A 26,798-nucleotide genomic window follows, 5' to 3' on the forward strand; every position below is an offset into this window, starting at 1 on the left:
CTGTGAGAAAGGGAAGGGCAGGAAAGAAAACAAGCCAAAGTAATCAAAGTAATTGCAAATTACTTTATAAGAGTAAAGACTCCATTTTCTAGAAAGTAACATTTCGTTTTCAAACTTTAGCAATATTCACTGACGTATGAATGCTCACCGTTAACTTTTTGAGTATTCAGATCACTAATAAAAGATATCCTCCTCAGTTAGAGGAAATTAATTGTTCAGCCTATCTACGTGCATTTTTAAAAAGTCCAAGCAGATAAAATAACATAACAAACATTTCAGAATGAAAGTTCTGATCTGCTGGCAACGATTCATACAATTTTCTGTTAAATGAACCAACATAGTGCAGTAATCTATGAAAGGCCAGCTCTCAGTTCCACACAGGGACTAGATTTTTGTTAAATTAAAGTAATCACATCTGGGAGGTGTAAAATTCTGTATGTACCTAAGTGGTTCATGTACCACACCAAGGTTTTAAAAAACTTAACACCCTTCTTTTCAACAATGAGGTCCTGAGGTAGTTCAACCCAACACTTACTTACTAGAGCAGTGAAAACACTTTGTATTTACTGACTGCAGATTCCTGCAAGGATACATGTGGCTTCCTAAAAAGCATACAAAACCAAATCATAAAAGTAGAATTTATGGCCAAAAGACTTACCCAGAATGACTTGAAGAAGGAGGAGGCAGGTCAGGTGTTAGAACATAAAGACTATTATTTTTTGGCAAGTGTAGACTTTTTAAAACAGTCTGAGGGGAGAAAAATCATTATAAATATAAAACATTCACCAATGTTGACATTTTATTTCTTTTAATTCTGGATACTTGTTTACAATACCACCAAATATTTTGTTTTGAGATATACTTACTGTTAACTTCATAACATCCTCTTTGTAGGTGGGCCATGTTATATATAAAAATAACACAAACTAAAGTGATTTGTCCTGATTTTTTTTGCAATGTTTTAGTTTAAGAGTTCCTTGTATGCCACCCAAGACATCTAACACTGTTTGAAACTCACAATTCTTGCATTGTAATCTCCACCCACGGATGCTCAGTTTGAAACTCTGAATTCAGTTAACTGAAAACACAGTTGAAAACTTACACTATCATCTACATCTCCAGTCTTCCACCCTTTTAACAGCATTTTAGATGCAGGAATCTGAAGTTCATTTTCTAGAATATGTTTGATATCTCCTAAAGAGAAAACAAAGAAAATATATAAAATATACACATTTACTGCTTTATTTCAAACAGTACTGAGTTACAGTTAAAAAAATGACAGCAAGGAAAAATTTACTATGAAAACCTTTTTCAATCTAGTTACCCTCATAACATAGACTTCAAACAGTAAAGGATAAATTAAGCTTAAAAAAAAAAAAAAAAAAAAAATCACACAAAGCACAAATGATTGGAGAATCACATGGGGATTTGACGATTTGGACATATATTTGAATAGTTCTACACTGCGTGTGCTAGACACACACATTTGCAGATGCATGCTCCCTGGAGCAATGGATTTTGCCAGCAATAAAGAGGGTGCATGTTTTTGATGCCCAATTCCTTTATCAATAATCCTGACCTAAAGATCTGGAGCGTTCATACAATTTAACTGCTCTGACAGCTTTTTTCAATGTTTTGCACATTTCGATGCTCTCCTCTCCCTGTAGTTATTACAGTCATAAAATAATTCAGGCTAGAAGCTACCTCAGGAGGTCATCTAGCTCAAGCCCAGCTCAAAGGTCTAATTAAACCAGTTTAGTCAAGGATTTGTCCAGCTGACTCTTGAACACCTCTAAGGATGGAAGTTTGACAACTTCTCTGGCCAACCTGTTCCAGTACTTCACCACTCTCACAACTAAAAAAATAAAATAAAATAAAACCCTTATATCTAATGGGAATTTTTGATGTTGCAAATTGCGTCCATTGCCTCTCATCTTATTATCATGCACCTCCAAGAAGAGTCTGGCTCCATCTTCTCTGTGTCCTCCCAGCAGGTAGCTGTAGACAGAGGTAAGGTCTCTACCTCTCCCTTTCTCTTCCCCAGGCTGAACAAATCCAGTTCTCTGTGCCTCTCCTCCTATGTTGCCACGCGCTCCAGTCCCCTGACTGTCTTGCTGGCCTCTGCTGGACTCACTGCAGAATGTCAACGTCTTTCTTGTACTGGGGACCTCAAAATTGGATGCAGTGGTCCAGATGCAGTCTTGCAAGTGCTGAATAGAGGGGAATAATTGTTTCCCTGGATCCATTTGCTACACTCTTGCTAACACAGCCTAGGACGTGGCTGGCCTTCTTCACTGCAAGGGTGCACTGCTGATGCACCCCTAGATTCCTTTTTTTATAAAGTTGCTTTCTAGCCTGTCAGCCCTCAGCCAGTTATCAGATGGGATAACACGGAGTTATCCTATCCCAGAGGCAGGACTTCAACTTTGCTTTCTTTGAACTTCATGAGGCTCCTCTCAGCCCATTTGTCCAGGGCCCTCTAAATAGCAGCCTTGCCCTCCAGAATATCAGCCACTTTCTCTGATCTGGTGTTCTTTGTGAACTTGCCAAGAGCACTCACCTTAAACACCAGGTTTTTAATAAAGACATTAAGCAACACTGGCCCCAGGATCAACCACTGAGGGGTGTCCCTAAACTAGGAACTGTTCACCAGTCAGACTTTGAACCCAGCAGTCCAGGCAATTATCTACCTACCTTATCAGCCCACTTATCCAGTCCTTATTTTAACAATACGACTATAAGAATACTACAACAGAGTGTGTCAAAGGCCTTACTAAAGTCAAAGTGACATCCACCGTTATCCCCTTGTCCACAGAGCCAGTCATCAAATCATAAAAGGCAAATAACGTTGATTAGGCACAATTTGCCCTTAGCAAATCTGTGCTGGCTGTTCCAAGTCACCTTCTTTTTTTTTCAGTGCTCAGAAAGGGCTTCCAGAAAGATTTTCTCCATAATCTTCCCACGGACCAAGTTCAGCAATCGCCACTGAACAGTAGGCTTACTTTTTCCTCAGCCTTTCTTTTCATGCTAATGTACTTACAGAAGCCCTTCTAATCCCTCAGTTGTTTCAGCTCCACCTGAGCTTTGGTCTAACTCCAAACCTGCATACTTGGGCAACATCTCTGTATTCCTCCTGAGTAGCCCCATCACTACCTTCCACTTTCTGTGTACTTTCTTTTTGCATTTAGCTTAGTCATAAATTCTTTGTTCTTCTGTGCTGGCCTTCTGCCATGCTTGCTCCTCTTTCTGCATGTTGGAAGGGACTGTTCTTGTGCTTTGAAGAGGTTGTCCTTGAAGATCAACCAACTCTCTTGGGCCCCTTTTCCCTCAGGGCAGTCTCTCATGGGATCCTGCCAAGCAGATCCCCGAAAAAGCCAAAAAACTTCTTTCCTGAAGTTTACGGTTGAAATTCTATTTGCCTTGCTCACTTCTCTCAGGACTTTAAACACAAGGCTGCCCTCAATCTTCATATGCCAAGATACAGCCAAAAGTCCTACACGGACTGCTTCTGCCCTAATCATTTATACCTGAAAGAAGTTAATAAGAAAAGAAAAAATAAAATACTACAGATGCAAAATTCTGATTTGATCAGACTTTTATATCTGCTTTGCATGGATGCAACCCAGCGCAGGGCAGGGGAAACCATGAAACATTAATCAGGCATTCAGACGAATCACCACTAGGTGGCACCAGCCAATACCAAATCGAATGCTAAAAAGACAGAGAAGGATAAAAAGTTTCAATTTCAAAATTTCACCACAGACATAAGGCTGCAGCACTGAAAATTGTTTTAGTCAACTATTTCTTCATTTAGTTCCTTATTTTGATCTGTATAGAGTCTTCACTTAAAAAAAAAAAAAAAACCACACAAAAAAACCCCACACCCCACAAAACTCAAAAACTCTTCATCCTTAGCAAAAGTAAATTAACTCAGTTTGGGGAATGTGAAATATAACATGCTCTACAATACTAACAATGGCATATTTATAACATAATGTTACAAAATGCATCAGTTTTAGGATAAAGACAATAAAACCTATAAAAGAAATCTTAATTTGCACAAACAAGTCAAAAAATGAAAAAAGAAGAATGCAACGATGCTTTTCACACTGGAAAGAATTCCTCTCAATCTTGTCAGTAATCCTACACAGAAAGAGATGCCATACAGATTTGAAAAGGAAATGCCAAGATCATCCACTTATTAGTATATTGAATCTACACTAATCCTACCCCAAATTACATTTTCATGTCTCAACTTAATCAGTAATCTCCATTTTGTTTCTGAAGCAAGTTCATAAGAAAACTAGATTTCAAAATAAATATTTGATAGATCACTAACCTTTACAATGGATTAGTGAAATTTTGCTTTTTTAAAGCCGCAAAGAGATTTGAAAATGGTTAGTAGCTGTGGAGGCTGCATTTTCTGGGGGATTTTTTTTCTTCTTTGAGAGCTTTTGTTTTGCTTTGCTTTTTTTTAGGATTTGGATTTTTGGTGTTGGGTCTTTTTTGTTTGTTTTTGTTTTAACAATTTTACCACAACAGTTTTCATTTCATTTTTACAAATCCTTACCAACTGTAGAACTGTCTTCAAGTACTACATCCACATTTCTGTCTCTGTACTCAACCCTGAAGTCAAGCATTCGAGGTTGTCTTTCCACTATTTGTCTAGATGGCACTACATGGCGAAACGCTGAGGATGAGGAAGGAGTTGAAGAAGCTGCTGTAGAATGACTTGTGGGGCCATACGCTGGTCCATGTAAAGTCTCTCCACCATACTCACTGAAAGATATGCACATAAGAAGGTTTAAACAGAACACCTTGATACATTTAAATAAAAGTTAGCAAAGCAAAATGAACAGTATTATTCACTTACTGTGGTCCACAGCACACACCTTTTGAATAAACTACACTGTCATATCTGAAAATACTGTTTTATTAATAATTAGAAAATAGCTTTCATATCAGCAATATTAACATTTCATTGACTCGAAAGTGCTATAGGAGAACACCTTAGATGACAAACAGACATTTAAGCCATTATTTCAGTCTACAGTTCACTACGTAATTAATATCAGAATTATCTTGAGGAGAAGCATTATCTCCAGTTCCAGGAGTGCTGTGACCATATAAAAACTGGCACCATGGCAACCACCAGCTTCTACATCTTTGGGCTAGTATCACATGGAAATGAGAATAAGAAATAAAGCTTAATGCGCATGTATTGGTATTTTCCAATACCAAATTAGTGGAAAACAAGTCAGATATGAAAATAGTTATGTACTTAAGGTAAATAAATTAAGATAATGAGGTATATATTGCAAAGAAATACCTAGAAGTACAACAGTAATGCAACGCTGAATTCTAGCTTGCCTTTACGTTCAAAATCCTTCAAGCCTCCTGCACATTCATATGAGGATGTCTCCATACCTGGCTCAAGGATACATACAGCACTACAGGTCAGAATAAATTGTGAAACCCTCACTACCCAGAAGCACTTCACCTTCCTCAGTGAGCCTCTCCACAAGAAGCATGTAACTGGGATTAGAAACAAAGGTAACAAAACATGAAATTTAAGGAACATTACTCCAGACCAAAAAAAACCCCTATGATGTACAGAGATTAAATTTGGAAGGCAAGAAACTTCACAGGGCAAGCCTAGAGCTTTGCCTTGTAGATGTTCTTATCAGGAAGATTATCTGTCCTGCGCGGTTACAGGATATCATGAAGGAGGATGCAAGCTAATAAAACATATGCACTGAAAGAACAGAAGCTGAGCAAAGAAGGATTTAGGAAATGCTGAGATGCAAGTTGTCTCATTTCCATGCTTAAACAGAACTTATTTGAAAAATGCATTCTGCCCTTCTTGAAGATACCATCAGATCTGTCAATGGAAATGCTTCTTATAGCAAGCCAAATCTGTCATCTAGAGGAGGCCTGAACTTAAAAAAAGCATAAATGTGGATGGCATGCATGTCACAGAAGTGCCGAAGTTATACAGAGCTATTGCAAATCCCATCATTGTGCCTTCCACGTTTGAAAAGGAAAAACGTGTTATGCTTGTAAAGCAAGGGGCTCCTTCACTTCTCCCATCAGCAAGCTCAGAAGGATGAATTCCCAGCTACAAAGATCCACACTCAAAGACCCATGCTCAAAGGTCAAAGACCCACTTCAGAGGTCTAAAGAGTACAGGAAACAGTCTAAAACAATATAAATACTGAGAGATAGGTTATTGTCTTAAATCTGATGGCTAACTATGAATTAAGTACTATAACCATTTTGTTAACAGACCCAAGAAGCAATGAATGCTCTGATTCTCAGGACTTTTTTTTTTTTTTTTTTTTAATTTTTTTTTAAACAACACAACTGAATTATAAAACAATTTTTTTTCCTTCATTAAGTTAACTTACTTCAAGTCAGTTGTATTAATCCTATTTGATTCCACCATAAAAGGCATCCTACGTATCTGACTGGCAACCTCTAATGGAACATAAAAAGCCTCACATCAGTAAAATAAGCCTCATCTGAAACCCACTGGAAACTAGGCTTCTAAATCTTCTGAGCCCCCTTTTAAATCATTTCCATTGGAATAAAAAAAAAAAAAAAGGAAAAAAGGATTTGAGACACATTTGACTGTCTAATCATTTCTAAAAATGAATAAATTAGTGTGGAAGAAAGCTGTAAGTGGACGCTGGACCAGCTTGTTATCCAAGTCAGGCATAGCCACACCCCAGCTCCTTCCCCCTGACCAAATTGTTCCAAACATTCTGGTATTTTGAATATAAATGCTTTGAGGTCAGGACTTACTAACATAGGTAGAAAGAGTGCTCAACGGAACCGAGACTTGATCTCAAATGGACTAGGTATGCCTTACAGTAAATAAACGTCTAGTAACTTTCCTGAGCAAATAAGGTTTTATCCTGAATCAAAAACTGACTCTATTTAATGACAGCTTTAGTAAGTATTGACAGAGATGCCAAAACACCACTTTACCTACATTATGTATCTTTTTTTCATCATTAAAATAAACTTTTTAAAATAGTACATTGAGTATTTTTCTAAACAAAATTTTAAACACTATTTTACTGTCTCTCTCAAGTAGCTCAATTCCTGTTCTGCTGTTTTCAATTGCCTCATCAGCACTTAGGAGCTCATGCTTCAGTGACTTCAAGATATCCAGGCATCAGTATACAAGCCAAAATTTAATTCAGAAGCTGAAAGAAAATCAGTAAAGCTACTTTTAGAAGAGAGCAACCTTACTTCATCTAACACAGTATCTGCTGCCTGTAATTCAATTTTAAAAAACAAAACAAAACAAAAAAACCCACAAAACCAAACTACAAAAATACAAACATTTTTGGCCAGGGACATGGAAGCATGGAATATCAATACCTTTAAAAATGCATAAGGAAAAAGAAAATACTTAGCCCCAAACATCTGTGGATTTGCCTTGCAAATTCTTAGATCTTTGGAACAACAAAAAAAACCCACAAAAAACCAAAGCAAAAACAAACAAGAAAACAAAAAAAACCCAAGTCCTGACATCCAAGACAGCATACCAAAATCCAGACTTAGTAAAGAGACAACCTTGCACAGAATGACTCAACAACCAATGAATTCAAAATAAAAATTAACTAATTGGAATAGGTGTTCAAGCTGGTCCTCCATCAATATGGGAAAAATTGAATGTTAAATTAGCTTTGCCAGGAATAGAATCTGTGGCTCCAGAAACTGCTTTAAAAGGAGAATTACATCATCTTCTTAGGATTCAGGAACAAAAAAAAGTTAATTATTACCCAGCATCATTCTCAGTGTGTACTACTCCAGTCTACTCTGCTTACCTTTGTAGAATACCATTTTCTTGTGGTATTACACCATTTATAGCTGCCTGAAAAAGAGAAAACAAATTTTGAGTCAAGCATACAGAGCAACAAAAATAAATCAGAATTTCTATAATATGTTTTAAAGAGGAGTTAGCTTGCTTTAAAATATGCCATAAAATGGTCTCCATTCAGTGAATACTCTTGGTAAACGATATTGTCGTTAAGGTACCTGAATAAAATAAAAACCATATCTAAGTGAAAACGAACGTGAACTAAAGCTCAGACTCCTATATGCGTGCGATGGATTTCCCAGGTGGAATGCATGGGAATAAACTGCATGGCCCATGCTCAGTAAATCTAACGCTTTGTACACTCGGTACATACATACAGTGAACACATTGCTTTCAAACACATCGAGCTAACTGTGCACAGACAAGGCAGCCAGACAGCACGTACATGGAAAATCTAATGTTTCCCAGAAGGATCAGACCTGCACAAACCTATAAACCTGCACAGCTGCACATACACTGCATGTTGCAAGCCCGATGTGGTTCACGAATTGCTGAAGTCGGCGCAAATGGCTACTCAACAGCGCACGTGCCTCGATCACACCTGTGCCTTCCAGACAACCTGCTTCTAGCTCACACACCCAAATACCATCTAGCCTCTTAAGAGTCCTCATGTGCCAGGGAATCACACAAGTGACTACCCCCAAAATTCAAACAATCTTCAGGTAGAACAGGAAGTGTTTTTTAAGTAAGGTTTATGCGGTTAATTATCACTCCATGCTGTCCAGATCATCAGAATAAACAAAGTATTACTTATAGGTGTATAAGTACAAACCTGGCAAGCTGCATTCAGATTTGGTCTTACCTGAATTACAGAGTTATTACCTATACAAATATCCTAATGAACTCTCTCTCATATTAAAATGCATTATTTTTAAAATAGCCACAACATACCCCCATTCCAAGTTCAAAACCCCACTTCTGACAAAATTGTCTTCTCAGCCTGTTACAGCATTGCTCCATTCTATGTTGCAGAAAGTTTTAATGAATTTCCAGCACATCTGATGCTATAAAAGTTTGTATAAACTTTGAAATTATATGTAAGTCAGGGTGAGGGAAAAACTTGGAAAGCAAGTAAGACTCTCTTCAACAGTATTTATAAGACAACTTATTTCAGACTGCTTTATACCACCAAAAAAGTGTTTTAAAATCATCTCATTGCTAGGATTTTTCAGATTTGAGGGGCAATGAAAGTGGTACCACGTGAGCTGGTGAAGATGACTTACACATTTTACTCCTCAGTTGATTAAACCTTGTTCTGATTATTGTTAGAAGATATGGGAGTAAAGATGTCAGAACCCTACCTAACTTCGGACTTTTAATCCTAGCCCAGCAGTGGGCTGATACGGTGGAATAGCATGGGAGGGAATTTGACAAGGAATGAGAAAGAATTCAAAAAAATCTGGAGAGGAAAAAAAAACAGACCTCAAAAGACTAATTCTATTTCTGCTCTTTGACGATCTTTATAATCACTATTGTGTTCACAGGTACATATTTGTTAGGCTTAACAGTGAGATTAAAGAGAGCTTGTAGCACCCCACTAATCTCCATTTTCTGCTGTACCAGCAGTGATTCATGCATTTCTACTATCACAACTTCTAATATCCATTCTCATAGGTCAGATATACCTGACCTGTTGGTCAGAATACCTGGTGAATGAGTGGCTGGTCCCTGATGAAGAAGAGACCGCTGACATTTAGAAGTTCATAGATTCCCTGGTACTCCAGGAGGATGAAGTCAAATACTGCAACTAAACTATGGACAGTCATCATGTACCAATATCATTTTTACAAATTGACATTAAAAAAAAATGCACCTTAAGTGCTTAATAAACACAAATCTTGATATAGTCTAATTTTAAATGCTATGCTTTCTTTTTCTATGAATATATAAGCATGAATTTTTACAATTTCCATTAATAGTTAAGGCTACATAAAGTCAAAAAGTATTTCTGCTGAACTCAGCTAAGTAACTATGATATTGCAGTAAGATTTATCATGTATTTAGAGACAAATATTGCATAAATAGTAGAAAAAAAAGCAGACAAGGGAAAGGGTCGCAGGTATCTGTAAGCCACAGCAACTACCCATAACGCTGTATCAAGTTACAATGAAAACAAAGCTTCTTACCAGATCAGTTTTTAAACCAGTTTATCCACAGTGCACGGCAATAATCAGTGGTTTCTTTCTAACAATGTGTCTTGTTTATAATCATTGTGGTTTTTGCAGTAATATATAGCTCTTGATCATGTTCATCTAATGAACCTCCAGGAAAAAGTGGGAGGTTTTGGTTTGTTTGGGTTTTTCTGGATTGGTGTGTCCCCCCCATACTCTTCAGCAACATATATTTCATTCCTGTCAATCAACAGGTAATGCTGGTTGAAAGACAAAAATTTTGCATCTGTAGGATACAGAGAGCAAATATAGGTTTTTGTACTACAGGACCAACACTAATAACGATCTGCTGGCGCAACAGAATTCTCTTTACTCCGACAAAAAGAAGCTGCTTCAGCTATTAAGAAATATAGCACAGCGTGGCATTTCCACACCTTTTTTGTCAAAGCTCATGTCTCAGTCTCAGAGGATTAAATCAGCTCAAACTTTTTCTAAGCCTAGTTAGAGGGGTTAAATATGACAGAGGCTCCAAGCTATCTTCTTTAAAACTGAGTAACTCACTTGTTCACATCCCCAGTTTTGTAAACTTGATGACATTTAAGGGGCACAGCACCAAGAAAAAACAGCAGCAGCAGCATTATGTACTTTTTTGATGGAAAGACCTCTATTAACCACACGGTAAAAATAAAGAGTCTGGACATTGTTTGTAAAGCAAGATGGAAGACTAAAATTATGTAGACGGCAAACGGTAGTAGTGCACATGTAGATATTGCATAAATATTAAATAGCCATGTTCTTACAAGACATCTATAAGTATACCTGAAAAGAAAATAAGAAAATGGAACAACCATCTGCTTTAGAATTTCATAGGAGGAAGATTGTGACTATAAAAAAAAAAAAAAAAAAAAGAACAAGTTATTAAGGCAAGATCTGCTCCAGACTGTTCTTCCCCAACATCAGTCCCTTTTGAGAGAGATCAGGTCTCTATGGTTAAGCAAACATTCAAAGATATTAAATTTTTTTGTCTTTCCAAACAGGGATCATTTGATCATCAAAAACAGCCTGTGTGACTAATATACAGTAATTAAAAAGATGTATTACACTTGAAACAACTTTAATAACATGTGCAGTAAATCTATTCATGGGTTATTAAATATAAAGATACCATGTGTGGCTCGGAAAATTTCTTCACCTCCCAACAATGTGTTGCTGAGAGTGCTACCAGGGAAGCAGCACTCCATACTTACACTGTTCTCGCACTGCGTATATCCACGAGTATCACTGCTGGATACCGGGTACCACAACTTCAACAGGTACTTTACCTATTCTAATGCTATCACTATTTAAAGAGTGAAGCTTGCCTTAAGTGGAAGATTATAGGGGTTTTATAAGATTTTTTTTCCCAAAGCCAAGAATCAGTGTCTCAGTGCTACCCATATACAAACTCTCTTGGAACACTGTTCAAACTTGGAACAGAGGCATAGAAGCAAGGACATAATTATTGTTTCGATGACAATATTCAAACGACTACCAGGCCCACAACTTATTTTAGGAAATTATAAGCCAAATTTAGTTATTCTTGATTTATACATCTTGTTTAGAGGTATCACTCATATATCCAGGAATTGAAACAGTTTATTTAAGAATTTATTAAGCCTTGCATGACCTGATCTAATTGGACCAGCTTTTGACTAGACCAACATCCAGAAGTAACTTCCAATTTCAAGCACTCTATGACTCCATCATCACACAGCATAGGATATATTGATAAATATTACCAAGAATCCTGTTCATTTACATGAAAGGGAAGACAGGAATATGATATAATTCTGGACTGATGAGTGCCAATTACAAATGTTGAACGTAACAATACTTTTTTTGGTGTTTGTTTCAGCAGCAAGTTTCCAGTACCAAAATATATTAAATCCAACTTTTTTGTTGCTTCCCATAAACACAGAAAACAATAAAGCAACAGGGTTAATAAAAGGTTACCAAATTCATTATATGCTTTGGGCAACCCAGAAACCCTGTGGTATTTTACAAAACAGATTTAAATTATTTAAGTGCCTAAAGAACGTGGTGAAGCAGACTGTGAAATTTAAAGCTTTTCCTCAAGGGAATATTAGCTTCAATAGATTAGTCAGTTCTGACTAAATGTGACTATCTTTTACGAGTACAAAACAGTGTTCCAGAGAAAAATAAGATGAACCATTTCTTAATACCCTGATGAAGCAACAATGTTGACGACTTCTCTCAAAATACACAATTATAGTACTAACGATTTAAGAGCAATTAAGTACATCTTACAGTGACTCTCATCCCAGGGGAATGAGAGTCCTATGAATAATGAGGAATGAACTGTGGTATTTCAGATAGCACAAAAACTGAAATCCCAAGTTTAAAATACTCAGTGGTTATCACTGAGTTTGAAAACAGACTGGATTTGCCAATCATATCATTTACTGATTGTATATTCAAAACAAGGAATATTCATTCCTTCCATTTCATGAACTACAGATAGGAGGTAGTTTTTAAATTTCCAGAATTTAGAAGTAATGTTTAGATTAATTATCTTAAGACTTAAAACCAGGCCCAGACAAAAGCACAGTTAAAGGCTTTTGCAATGTGTGAGGTGGGAGATGATCTTCCTTCGTGGCCACCTCTTGTTCCCTCTCCTTCCCAATCTCCATACCACGCTATCGTTTTGGCCGACAGATACAGACCCTGCCCTAGATATAGATCCTTTAAAACCTTCCCCATTCAAACCTCTACCCCAATGAAGAGCAAGATCTTTTACAAAGCATGACATAAGATCAACTTTCCAAAACAGGGTATTAGAAAACACATCTCTAAGCAAAAGAAGAAAGCAAGTTCAAGCAGCATGATGCTGGAAGAACCACCCTTTCAGAAGAAGAGGTTAGAGAGATGTAAATACCGTGCACCTGTGAAAGCTGCATGAGTTTCATGGAGATAAATAACCATATCAGCTTAACGCAACCAGTACAAGTTTATGTATGAATCATCGCACACAGAATTTTAAAAGCCTTATTTAGGTTTGACTGATTCAGCAACTAAGACCACTTCAGTCTACTTAATAAAGCCCACACAGAGCTTTACATTTGTTTAGCTAAAAATTGAGAAGGTTTACACTACACAAACACAACACACGAATGAGACATAGACACAGGGTAATAGGAACTGCCATAGCAGATGATTTAATCCAAAATCCAAAGATGTCCAACCAAACAGTATCAACTGCTTCAGAAAGTCACGGGGAAATATAATGGAGTAATTTGCTCATGGGGCATTTTCTTACACACACACACACCCGGATTTTCTGTAGGTCTGACACATTCAGATTTCTAGTCTTTTTGTTTGTTGTTGTTGTATTCCACTTAATGTAGTAGCCTCATAACCCACATATTTAATTATTTCTAGGAAACTCAGTAAGAGCTTTCTTTGATGAAAGGATTCATTGACTATGACTTTCAAAAAACTATATTCTTCCCCAAATGCTACAACTCATAGATTTTACTTTTGGTTTAAAATGTCTGGTAAGCTAAAGAAACGAAGTTCTGCATTTTGTGTCTTTCTTGCTCATTTTGCCTTTTCTTCCTATGATATATTTAATGTCTCCTGGATATAAAAACAATTTCTCTCAAATCACAAATTCAGAAAGTTTACCCCACGCTGCTTTCTACATTAGAAGAAGACACCTCACCGTCTTAAGAGGAAGGGGTGCTAGCAGCTTTTAGGACTGTATTTTGAAATATAACCAAAAAAAAGGTTGTTTTGTTTTTTCACACTACAAAACAAATAGAAACCTATTTTAATATTTGACTGACCCTTTCAGCATTTAATCTCAGACTTGTTTCTCAGTCTGATTACACAACTGAATATAACACCAAAACCTACATACAAAACCTCACTACAGAGGGAGAGATGACACGCAAGACAAATGTACTGTGGTTTTGAGTTCTGTAGAATTAAAAAAAAAAAGATAACTGTTATATTTTGGAAATATCAGCCAATATTCCTGTGTGCTATCAATCCATCCTGCTTGAGGATCACTCAAGATTTGTTGAATTTAGACAAATTAAAGATGTTTTTTTAAAAGCTAAAAGTGTAATGAAATATACTAAAAGGCCCTCATTAAGCAATCCAAACTACACTAGAAAAATTATTTATTATAATTCATATTTTATTATATATTTCCACAGCATTGAAAGGGTCATTTATACTACTCTGTTTACAATTGTAATTCCATTGCAATTAATTCTACTCCAAATTTGGGCTAAATGTGATATTCCCCTTGAAATGCAATATTCTTACTCTAATTTTGTTGCTTTCATGTGATAAATTGCTTATCCTAAAGATTTAAAATCCATTATTTTATTTGGTATTCAAACAAAATAAATGGATGATAAAACTCCAAATGCTTTGTACAATGGGGATCTTTAAAAAAAAAAAAAAGAAAGAAAAAACAAAAACAAAAACTGAACAAATGTTATCCAGAGAGGAAAAAGAAATAAATACATGATAAGGGATAAAGGAAAGCATTAGTGAGACAAAACATGCATGAAAGGACCGAAAAAGCAAAAGTGAATTTTAAATTACTTCCAAACTATAAATCTGCATGACAAAGGAACATACTTTTATACAAGACAGTAAAGCAAAACAGGAGAAGCACAAAGATTTATTAGTTCCTTTTGAGCATAGAAGTATTTCTTACAATGAAACTAACTTGCAGGGTTCTGCTATATGCATATATTTCAGTAATAACAGTAAATATTTTGAAATAATGCTCCCCTAATAATTTTCTTTTTGGCAAATACTAATTTGGGCTTGTATTTTCAACAGAACTGATAATAACAGGTAATGCTAGATGTAGACACGTCAAAACATTTGTTCTGACCTGCTGATACTGTGATTTCAGGGAACCAGATAAAAAGTAAGACAGACTATGCATAGACTTTCCTTGTCATCAGTTTACAACAATAAAAAAGTGGAAAATTTGGGAATAAACAGCAGAAGTTTTACTAACTGATGCTGACAAAAACACACTGCAAGTATGAGCCAAATACCGCAGTCAATCTGGGTTAATAAAATAAAGGTTTACTGAAATCAGCTGTAATACAATCACTTCTTTCTGCCCCAAGATATCCAGATTGTATTAAGAGATTCCCAAGCAGAGGAACATGGCTTCTGTGCAGCTTTATGCAACTATCATATCTTGCCTGTTACTGGCAAATCTGCGATGTGCTATTCTAAACAAGAAATTCCATAAAACGTTCTGCAGAAATACCAGTTATTTTAGACCAGAGGCTTTCTACAAACAAGATACACTATCACCTTCCTACATACACAGCTACTTTGAAACCATTACTTTAACAAGTAAGGACTGCTATGACTTTAATTTATGAAAAATATTATTCCGTTTGGATTTTTAAATGAATGCAATAATATTGAAACAAAAAAATTACTAATTATGCCCCAGTAGTAAGAGAAGCAACCTCTCTACCTTTGTTATCTTTGGCAGGCTTTTCAAGGCAAAGAAATGAGCCAGCTTTTTCCTGTAGCTTGTGTTATACTTGCTGGTGCTTCCCCAGCTTTGCAAGTCTCAAAGTATTTCCAAGTGCTAGACGTGAAGTTACACCCACAAAGTTTTTACAGAATGCCAACATTTGTCCCCATCGTGGTTAAAATTTAACCAAAAGCTGTAATTGAACTACAATGAAATGTCTTCTATGCATTCTGCTTTATTTCAGCTTGCTTTCTTTACAACAAATATACTTCATGAAAAGCTGCAAAACAATAGAATTGCTAATAAAGCAAAAAATTAACATTTCATCAAAAAATGCCACATGAATATATTCATACAGATGATTCACTTCATCAGCAAGAGAGCACGCGTTGAAATAGTTTACAATTAGCACTCTAGATGTGGTTTCCCATTTCTCCCTACTTCTTTGGTGGCTTCAGCAAACTTTTTCCTGTAGTTCCTACAACATGCCGAAATGCACTAGGAAGCCTTTCAACAGTTAGATATACTTCTGTCATCCTGGGGAAAAACCCCACATTTTGCACAGTTCTTTAATTTTACATTGTCACTGCATAATTCCACAAACAAAGCGCAATCGCAATAATAAATTCATAACTGGATGTATTTTCCTAGTGCAATGAAAATAAATAACATGAACAGATTTATAAGAAGCTTATGGATTGGTATCTATCCGAGCTGAAACTCTATTTCAGCAGGAATAAAGGAAAACAATCTATTGTGAATTATCCACTCAAAACTCATTCATATAGAAAGGCAGAAGAGTAGAGCATGATGTGACTGCTACTTTCTGACACACATATATAGTTACCTTGGCCCTAGTCATTAACATCACAACTAATTACACAAACACTGCTTCACCTTCTAACTTAACAGAAAGGAATGCTTATGCTTGATATCAAAACATACTTTGTTACTCCTTAAAACATTAAGCTAGACAGCAGGAGAGTCAGATAAAACAAAGGTTATGCCTGAAAAAAATACCTATGTACTCAGTTCTCACATTTCTACCCCCTCCTATTTATTTTATGTAAATTTGAATGACAACACTAAAGTGTGCAGATTGGGGATAGCTACCCCATGACAACATACTTTTTGTTCAGCCTTAAAAAATAAATAAATAAAATCACTCTTCGCTGTAACATACTAGCTCTTAGCAAGTACTAAAAAGATAGAACGAGGCACAAGGACACAGGACACAAGATAATTCAAAAAGCCCTAGAAGTACTGCCTGCAGGCTAAGGCCCCCTTACTATAAAGGTGTAATAACATGAAACACCTTATATGACAGTGTTCAAATTAGCCTAGCCGTAGTCAGCACACTGCCTAATCACTAATCGATAATAAAAGAATAATTACGCAAGATTTCGCTTAAGAGTTTGGAAACCAGAAAGCCCATTTCCGAAGTATGTAACATACAACTTGTCTCACAGTATTTCTCCTTATACCTCTCGACAGCCTATGCTACCGCATAGGTTAGCTACAGCTACAGCTGGTACCGCAGCAAGCCAGGTCTTCCAGGACCAACTAAGGAGAGTTTATTTAAATAAAACTAGGACAGAACTGTTACGATATTCAACAGTATTATAAGTAAATCCATTTTTAAAATACTCTGCTTTGAAAGCCTGATGGGTCTAGATGACTCCTGGCTTCTGTGGTGCAATCTTTCACAATTAAGGTTCACTTGCAAAATAGTCACAGCATTGGCACAGATGCTGGTTCTCAAATTATTTAATTTACTTCATTTTTCTCCTACTCATACATTCCCAGCATGAGCCCATGACAGATTAATCACTTGTCAAACACACATTTATAAAAGACATATGCAATTTTCAGTTCGACTAGTCACAGAGTAATATACTACAAACTACTTTTAGATACCTCATTACCAGCCACTTCGCTATTAATATAGTCTAGAAATTCGCTCCTACGTTTGAATGTCTCAGGATAAATGAATGCTAAGCAATCTTCATAGAAAATGCCAATACAGAGGTACGAGCCTCTGAAAATAAGCATTTGTAAAATGTAAGGCAGGTGGGTAATGCTCGCATATAGCTACAACAATACTATTAGGCACTACTGTGATCTCAGGTGCCGCTTTTTGGTTATTCTCAGAACACAAAAAACTCTCTATTACAAGAAACAAGAGCCTTTTTCCATGACCAGAAATCTAAGTTTATTAGTCCCATTGCTTGTTTGATCGCTATGCAAGAAAAACTTAAGTAAAGGAGCTCATTTCTTTAGGAACTAAATTCCATCTGTTATTTGGAAAGGAGACACACCGCTTACATCACTTTACAATGCTGAGAGCAAAGTTTTGCCTAAAAATCTACTCAGCTGTCTTTCTGTCCAGACATTAAAATTTCATATGCATCATCACAGCCACATGTCTACAAAACACAGCCATAAAACACATAATCAGAGTCCCTTTGTTATCCTCCAGTGAATAAAGCAGGCTTTTTCTATTAGAAAAATTAAAATCAATAGTTATGAAACAAAATAAACTATTTTAGGTTAACGTAATCCCCTTAGTGTCTAGAAAACTATCTGCTATATTAACCATTACATTTGCTAAAATTGTGAAGGGGTGGAAGATACAGATTTCTTCACAGATACTGAAGAATTATTCCAGTTTAACAGGAACAAAAGGGTGTTCATCTAGAAGACACTTTTGCCCAAGCTATACCAGTTTTACCCTGTGGAAAAAATATTTACCCCATTACACCCTCCTTCAATGTGAGCAATGTGAGAATTAGTCCCTTCCGATGAATCAACAAAACTGCAAAGCATATACGAAACAGCACTAAAGAAAACACCTTTAAAGCCATGACTCTTAACTGCCTTAAATAAAAATAAAATCCCTACCTCCTTGAGAGCTACCAGTTTTTTCATCCTCCCAAACTTCAAATTGAAGGACAAAATAATTCACGTATTTAACCCTAATTCATGGTTTCCATAAAGTTGTAAACTGCACATCCCTTGGCTTCAATCCATTTAAACATGGTAGACCAAAATGAGCCCTAAATACAGTCAGTCACCTACTAAACAAATAATAATTTTATAATGTTAGAATTTTAGCAGTGCCTTGAAAAGAGGAGGCAAGAATGACACTGCACAGCCCCAGTTTTCCACAATGAAAGCTCAAGTATTCCCAAGCACTGAGGCTTTCAAGACTTTTTCCGTGAAATAAGCACCATGTTTCTGCAGAGGAATATTTTAAAGAAATTAAAATTGTTTTCACCAAATTCCCAAACAATCTTTCTCAGACAAGGCTTTGCCCTGGTAAGGAGACACAGTAATTTGCTCAGGGGTGGGGGAAGAAAAGTTTGTATTTCTTACACATTCACCTGCCTTAGGACCAAAAAAGCAAAAGACAGAAATAAGCTGAAGAAACCAAATGTCCCTCTGTGTCTAGTACACAATTTAGCTATTATTTGTTGGGGTAAAGTGCATTTTGAGAGGGTTCTTTTTTTGTACCTGAATAGTCCTGTGCAAGATTCATGGGAATCTAATACAGCTTTGGGATAGCAGACCACAGATGAGGAAAACAAACAATTTCAGTTTTCAAATCTTTCTCTCCAAACAAGCCAGAACCTGCCCCCTTCTCAGCCTCTTTCTTTGCAGGGGAACATTGAGAAACTTGAGATTCTTGGATATTTACACAATATCAGCAGCTACAGCATTCATTACAGCTTTCATGGGTTTCCTTATAAAAATCACAGGATATGGCAATGTTAACATGATCCAAGCAGTGTTTCTCAACCTCTTTTGAAAGAGCAAAGGGTCATCCAAACAAGAAAACAAATCCAAAGACCACCTAAGTTTTTTGCAAAAAAAATCCAAGGGACCAACCTATGTAATAAAATAATAGTTTTATTCAAAACAATCAAAAGTTTAGAACACACAAGTTAGACATTTGCTACTTTTATTCTCCCTTTAGTATGTTTGTTTCCTTGCTTGCATGTGTCAGAATGCGTGTATGACATTTTTATAGGGTTTGGCTCCGTTTTATTTTAAACTCTAGTTGCTCTGGTGACCCCTTTCTGATGTCTAACAGACCACTTACAGGCAACAGACCAAGACTGATGCAGAGACACAACCAGATCATTTGCAATCTCTGCTCTCGAAGTCGTGTGAAATTACTGTCACAGTGGCAATATATTGAACACTTTCCTACATCACCTGAGGTATCAACTATTGCTATTATTAAAAGTCTCAGAAGAAAGCAGTTGGGATTTGGTAGGACCATGAAGACTGGGCTACCTTGCCGCCAGCAGAGGTAATCTTCCTTCCTTGAAGCACATTACTGAGGTGACAAAGCAGCACTCTTATTCTGCATTCTGCAAGTAAAGAATCTTAATTTCCTCCACGTGTATTAGTGGTAGTGTTTGGCTTTGTTGTGGTTTGTTTGTTTGTTTGTTTTAATAGATGAATGTGCATACAGCTATATGGAAAGCCATACCACGCTTACAACTGCCTATAGATCTGCACATTTCATATGGTCTTCAATGTAGAGAATATACAAAAAGGAAACATCTGTTTTACTCAAGGTGAAGGCATTCAAAAGTAAATAAAACCAATGAATTTAATAATCACAGCTTTTAAAGAATTAGCTAGTCTTCTTTGCTACCACCCAGCTGCATAAAATACACAGCACGCATCTGAGCTTACTCAAAGACACAGAAATGTCACTTTCGGAGCTGCAAGAAAGCTGGAAATACAAAGAATGAGAAATTAAACTATTTTTGCGAGCAGGGATCCCTAATCTAACAGAAAGTACATTAAAGACTTCCAAAAGGGATTTCTGTAGTCCCTTGTAAAACAGAAGTTCACATACAATTTGTGTCCTACTAGAAGAAATTAATGCTGCGGTTGGACACACAAGAAACCTGCAGCTCCTGTGTTTCCTGGAGAACAGGCACCGTGCCCACAGGACGCCTGCACCAGCAGGATGCCCATCCACCAACACCACTTGTCATTACCTAACCCAGAGCTTCCTTCTTCCTTAGCTCTGCTGGCAGCAGGATTTTGATTGCTGTCCAGGCTACTCAGTGCAGTAACAGCGAGCATAAACTAACTGAGCTGACAATGACATGTTTGACAGGACACCAAGACTCAAAAGAGGACACCTGTCTAAAATAAAACTTTAAAAGCGCCTTTAAAAAAAAAAAAAAAGGATACAAACCTCTGGTTCCCACAGGCAGATGTGACTGTTCATTTGACCACCGGGAGAATGTTATTAATACACAGACAAGTCTGTGTCACTACCAGTGAAAATCCCTCAGATCTAGTTCTAATGAGAGGAGCACATCATGAACTTCCCACTAGTCCCATAGTGAGTGCTGTCAAATGTGTGCCATATTCCGTATGCAACTCTGAAGTAAAGAAAACAGTAGGTCAACAATACAGGATAAAAGGGGCCAACGTGATGAACACGATCACCATAATGTGTAGTCCTGGTTCTCCAGCCACCGAATTACAGCCCACTTGGAATGAAACAAGAGAGATGCTAAACATATGACAATAGTGTCCCACATTTAAGGAAAAGAAATGGCCCTGTGCCAAACTTTAATTAATCACCTAGTTTCTGGAGGCAGACTAATTCAAATCGATCAAAAAAAACATACAGAGATACCACATCAAAGCTTTCGCAGGGCAAACCAGTCAGAAAAAGAGACAAAAGACACCATTAGTGTATTAGTTTTTACCAGCTTGTACTGAGATTCACTACACGTTATAACAAAAGAATTAACTTAATGGTTACAAAGCAATAAAAGATACAAATAATGGATTGTTGATAACTGTCAAGAGCCAATGGCCCATTTTCTGCCTAGGAATCCCATCTAAACTGGCACCTCCAACAGAAATAGAAAAACTGTAAAGCCCTAGCTCATTTTTCTCAGTTCAGTTTTTTGGGGGTTTGGGGGTTTTTTTGGTTTTATTAGTTTTTTGGGGTTTTTTTTACTTCCTTCTTTCCAAAAGACAACATTACATAGAATTAAATATAAATATATAAACAAAATGGGTACTTATATTTTTAAAAATCCTGTCTTACCAATAATTACTATTTTTAAGAGGTTTTAACAGAGAGATGCAAACCCCCCTCCTGTTAGAATCATAGAATCTTTTAGGTTGGAAAAGACCTTTAAGATCATCAAGTCCAACCGTTAACCCAGCACCGCCAAGTCCACCACTAAACCATGTCCCTAAGCACCACATCTACACATCTTTTAAATACCTCCAGGGATGGTGACTCAACCGCTTCCCTGGGCAGCCTGTTCCAATGCTTGACAACCCTTTCAGTGAAGAAATTTTTCCTAATATCCAATCTAAACCTCCCCTGGCACAACTTGAGACCATTTCCTCTTGTCCCATTGCTTGTTACTTGGGAGAAGAGACCGACCCCCACCTCCCTACAACCTCCTTTCAGGCAGTTGTAGAGAGCGATAAGGTCTCCCCTCAGCCTCCGCTTCTCCAGGCTAAACAACCCCAGTTCCCTCAGCCACTCCTCATAAGACTTCTGCTCCAGACCCTTCACCAGCTTTGTTGCCCTTCTCTGGACACGCTCCAGCCCCTCAATGTCCTTCTCATAGGAAGGGGCCCAAAACCAAACACAGTATTCAAGGTGCGGCCTCAGCAGTGCCCAGTATAGGGGGACGATCACTTCCCTACTCCTGCTGGCCACACTATTTCTGATACAAGCCAGAATGCCATTGGCCTTCTTGGCCACCTGGGCACACTGCTGGCTCCTGTTCAGCCGGCTGTTGACCAACACCCCCAGGTCCTTTTCTGCCAGGCAGCTTTCCAGCCACTCTTCCCCAAGCCTGTAGCGTTGCATGGGGTTGTTGTGACCCAAGTGCAGGACCTTGCACTGAGCCTTGTTGAACCTCACACAATTGGCCTTGGCCCATCGATCCAGCCTGTCCAATCTTCTGTGTAAGTTATCCCTTCAGAAAAAAAAAATTATAATTGAGAGTTGAAGCTTTATAAAAACAGATGTTCAGAATATACAGTTTTCTCTTTCCAAGGTATAGAAATGCTTTTTGTCAGCCGACTCTTGAAAGCTGTGTACAACAGGAACAGCAAGTTGTCACATTTCCAGGTGCACTAACTGCTGGTTTTACTGAAGTTATACTGTGCTTTGAGCCTCTACCAGAATATAGAATAACGAAACCAAGTATAGCAGGAAGGCACAAAAGTCATTTTAAGAATATATTTTGAAAATAAAAAACAGATTTTTTTTTAATAACCATTATACACATTTACAGTGAGGTGAATATGGGATAACCCCCCCTTTATTTTGATGAAATTTATTTTCTTCTTAAAGTGATGTTAAGCAGTACCTACATTACAATGTCTATTGGAAAAGACATGAAATAAAAATAATTTTTAAATCCAGTGAACAGGAATAACAACAGAAATGGTCATACTGGAAAGAGTAGAAAATTAAGCATGGTGAATCCTGCTTTTCATTCAAAAATCCTGTTCTGATTACCAGCACAGAACATAAGGTCATGCTATATATGAAGGATTTTGAGTTTTTCATTAAATCTGTGAAAGGTACAGGAGACCAAGTTTTATGCGCAGATACAAGCATTTGATATCAGCAGAGCAAAGAGCTATTTCCTATGTAATAACCTCATATATATGAAGGTCCATGTTGCATAGGGTCAAGAAGTACATTAATGGGTCATTTCCTTTAAATTTGTACCATCATCAGAAACATTTCAAAAGACACATAGTTGCGATTTTTCATACCTTTGTTTTATTGTCTTTACACAAAGTTTACGATACATTTATACTGTCATTCTTACCTTCAAATGCCAAAACAGAAGTTCATAGTTAAATGGGCAAGCTATGAAACCATCAGATTTTACAACAGACAAATTCCTAACTTCTGCTTCCTCAGATGTTAAAAATGATTGTACATTAATAGATCTAAAGAAATGACACACAGGAAAGAACACATCAGCAATCCTGGCAGGCTTAAGCGAGTTGCTGGATCCATTTATTGCAGAACAGTTTCATAAAGATGAAGGCCTGGAGAGATCATTATATTATCTACGTTGATCTTCTGTATCTCACAGAACATCTGTAATATTTCATTGCTTGGCCTGCAATAAGCCTAGTAATTAGGCTACAGTGCTCTAATACAGAAAAAAACCCTAAGCTGCTATATATGCAGCAGACCACCACAAAGGCCAAGTCATATGCAACAGCGGGGAACTAATTATTGGCAAGATTAGACTTCCTGATCCCACCAAGCAACTTATACGCTGTTATTGCATATGAATTCCTCAGCAGCACTCTCAGGATCGATTTGATTTTAAAGACTTGAACAAAGCCTAGCAACCAAACATTTATGAAAGACAGTTTCCTGTATCACTTCAAACAGCTACAAACATGATTTGAACACTGTAAAACATATACAACTCTGAGACATTTAAATCCAATTTATTTAGTTCCAAGTTGAAGATAAATTACTGGCAGTTTATGTTGTCTTAAAGTATCCCATATAGAGGAATAGACATGAAGACTTCTAATGGGCATGGGTAATCTTTAGAAGTTCAAATATAGGAAGCTGATGTTTCAGTTCTAAACTGAAAAGAAAAAAGAATTCAGATGAATTCTTAATAAAAATCATAAGTGGCTACTAGAAAAAGTAAACCAAGAAAACAGTTCCTTACACTTCACTCAGGTTTGCCTTTGTTTACAAGGTAAGACCAAATGTCCAAAAGATACAAGATACAAACACCCACTGAAGTAACAGGAAAGACATTGGTGACATTTTAATCCTTGATACTAAAATCTATTAGCAAGACAAGGAGCGGAAAAAAGTATGGAGAAAATAAGCAGCAGGAATATTGTATCACTGCAAACAAAGAAATCCTCAAAAAAGCTTACACAAAACCATAGTAGTTGTAGCATGACATTAGAAACTTGTTTTGTGAACTGTATAACCTCTGCTGTCTCTGTGCATTCTGACGTACTTCTCTGTCAGCCTATGTTGGTAAGTACTTCTGTTTCTGGTTTGGGATCCTTCTGCTTTCCAACTCACCAGGACTACTTGCTCTTAGTTGTTTTGGCTGAAGTCCCAGAGAAATAACAACGCCCTTGAATTGAGTCTTACAGAGTTCAAGAAGCAACAGGTGCTCAAGGGAACCTTCAGCCTGGGTCCCTAGCACAGCCTCTGATAGCGCACGACTTTTTTCCCCAAACAGGAAAATGGAATTGAGACACAGACAGCCTGAACGAAGAGCAAGCAAGCCATCTGTTCTGAGACAAGAACTTCCTTAACTTATGTTTTTGGTTTTTTCTCTAATGCTGCAGAAGTGCTCCTGAACTTAGATTGAGCACATCCTAATGGGACTTGCTTAGCTTTCTACTTCGTATTACCCTGGGTGCCTCACAGAAGCTTTCCTGATCAAATCCAGAGCTTGTGATTTTACTTCCAAAAATCATGGCAGTAAAGGATTCCACATTTTAAAAAACAAAACCAAAAAACCACACCACCACCACCCCCAAAAAAACAAACCCTGAACACCTACTACTTCTTTATTTTCCTACTACTTCTTTACTTTAGAACTGTAAAATCACTTGAAGAATGGGTTTAATTTCTTTTTTTTTTTTTTTTAACAAAGATACTTTTGTCATAAAAAGTGCTCATCCCCCATCTATGAATTCAGGTCATGTTTATCAAAAACTTGAACTTGAAATAAGCCTCTGAATAAGACACACAAAACTAAGTGAAATTAGAGAAGACAGCGATGATATTCCTCCCGTTTACCGAACAGATTGGTGGTCAAGGGATGATAGAGGAACCCTTACCAAAATCATCACCAATTCATTACTGTCTTCATGATTTTTGAACTAAATCATACAAGTTTTGTTCTCCTTACAAATCCCAAAAAATGCTTTGTTCTGCTTTGAATTAAATATTTAGTGCCAAGCAAAAGGATTTTTTTAATGTTTCATCTCGGCTAAAAAACTCCAAGACCTTTTGGTTCAAAACAAAGCCTTCCCTCCTCCCCAGTTTCATGGGACTGAATCTGTACTTGACTACTGAATCAAAGGGATTAAAAAAAAAAAAAAAAACCAACCCAAACAAACAAACCAACCAACCAAAAACCAAAACACAACAAAATCCCCACCACACATGAACCATACACTTTTAATTTTAAAATTAAAAAATGCTACATCTCTCATAAGTCATGAGCCTTTTTTCATGTACTGTTTTGACTTTTGAAATCCCTTGCCTAACAAAGAGATGTTTGATTCTCTCTCAAACTCACAACTCCTTTTCTTCTTACATACACATTTCTTTTGTCTTCTGTCCTCTTTCTTCACTCTTCTGCTTCTAACTCCCTGTTAGATTAGCATGATTTGGTTTTCACTCCCTTTTTTACAAGAAGGCTGCTTTTATTAAAAAGGAGCCACTGTCCTACTAATAACAGACTCTTAGGGCATCATCTTCACTTTTACTCTCCCCAGTTTATTTTTTTTTCTTCCACAACTTACCATTTCCTTTTCATAGATACTCCTCTCATTCATCTTCTGTTTAGGTTCAAGAACTATGTACTTTCCTGAAGTACCTCTTACATCCCTAATTTTCTTTCCTTTCTTACTTTCCATATGCCTTTTTTTAAGCTTGCATTTTTGGGTCATTACTTCTTTTCCCACTATATTCTACTTCTAGATCATTTAATCATCACTAATAAAATTACGTATTTAAAGCTATTCTCGTAGCCATTCTCATAGCTTTAAATACTTCACTCTCCCTTTCTGCTTGTTCTGGAGTCTCAAAAGAAAAAAAAAAAAATCAAAACAAATCCCTTTAGTTGTTCTTACCATTTTTCATTGCAATTCTCCCGTTCAACCTCACCTGTGAGCATTTATTGTAAAGCATATACTTTACAATTTACAAATCCCCCAAAACCACTTCTGACTGATTTAATGCATTGTATTGAGAACTTTACAACCTGAACAGAATGCATAAGGCTATTCCTTGCCTTCCCATAAACACTGTAATTTTCAAAATGGCCTATGCTAAGTCACAACAAACTACTATGACAAAAGATGTTTTTAACTATACCACTCTGTCAACATACATTTGGGTTTTTCTGTTTGAAGACAGTGACCATACGTGCTCCCTTTTGCTTGTTGGTGTCTCATTCTTGCTTATACCATGACATGTTGCAAAATAAAGACTCGTATACTTTGGCCAACATTCATTTTA

General features: G+C 36.9%; 1 protein-coding gene across 1 annotated transcript in view; it reads right to left on the reverse strand.

The window, feature by feature from the left end:
• FAF1 (Fas associated factor 1) overlaps nt 1-26,798 on the reverse strand; it is a 179,193-nt gene that overhangs the window by 132,786 nt on the left and 19,609 nt on the right. The window contains exons 3-6 of the mRNA XM_075508737.1: nt 7,839-7,885; nt 4,571-4,779; nt 1,103-1,194; nt 659-747 (exon numbers count right to left, since the gene is read on the reverse strand). Of these exons, the coding sequence (XP_075364852.1) occupies nt 659-747; nt 1,103-1,194; nt 4,571-4,779; nt 7,839-7,885 (437 nt within the window). The remainder of the gene's footprint in view (nt 1-658; nt 748-1,102; nt 1,195-4,570; nt 4,780-7,838; nt 7,886-26,798) is intronic.

The sequence above is a fragment of the Mycteria americana genome, chromosome 7 (genome assembly GCF_035582795.1).
Source record: "Mycteria americana isolate JAX WOST 10 ecotype Jacksonville Zoo and Gardens chromosome 7, USCA_MyAme_1.0, whole genome shotgun sequence".
Taxonomy (NCBI): Eukaryota; Metazoa; Chordata; class Aves; order Ciconiiformes; family Ciconiidae; genus Mycteria; species Mycteria americana.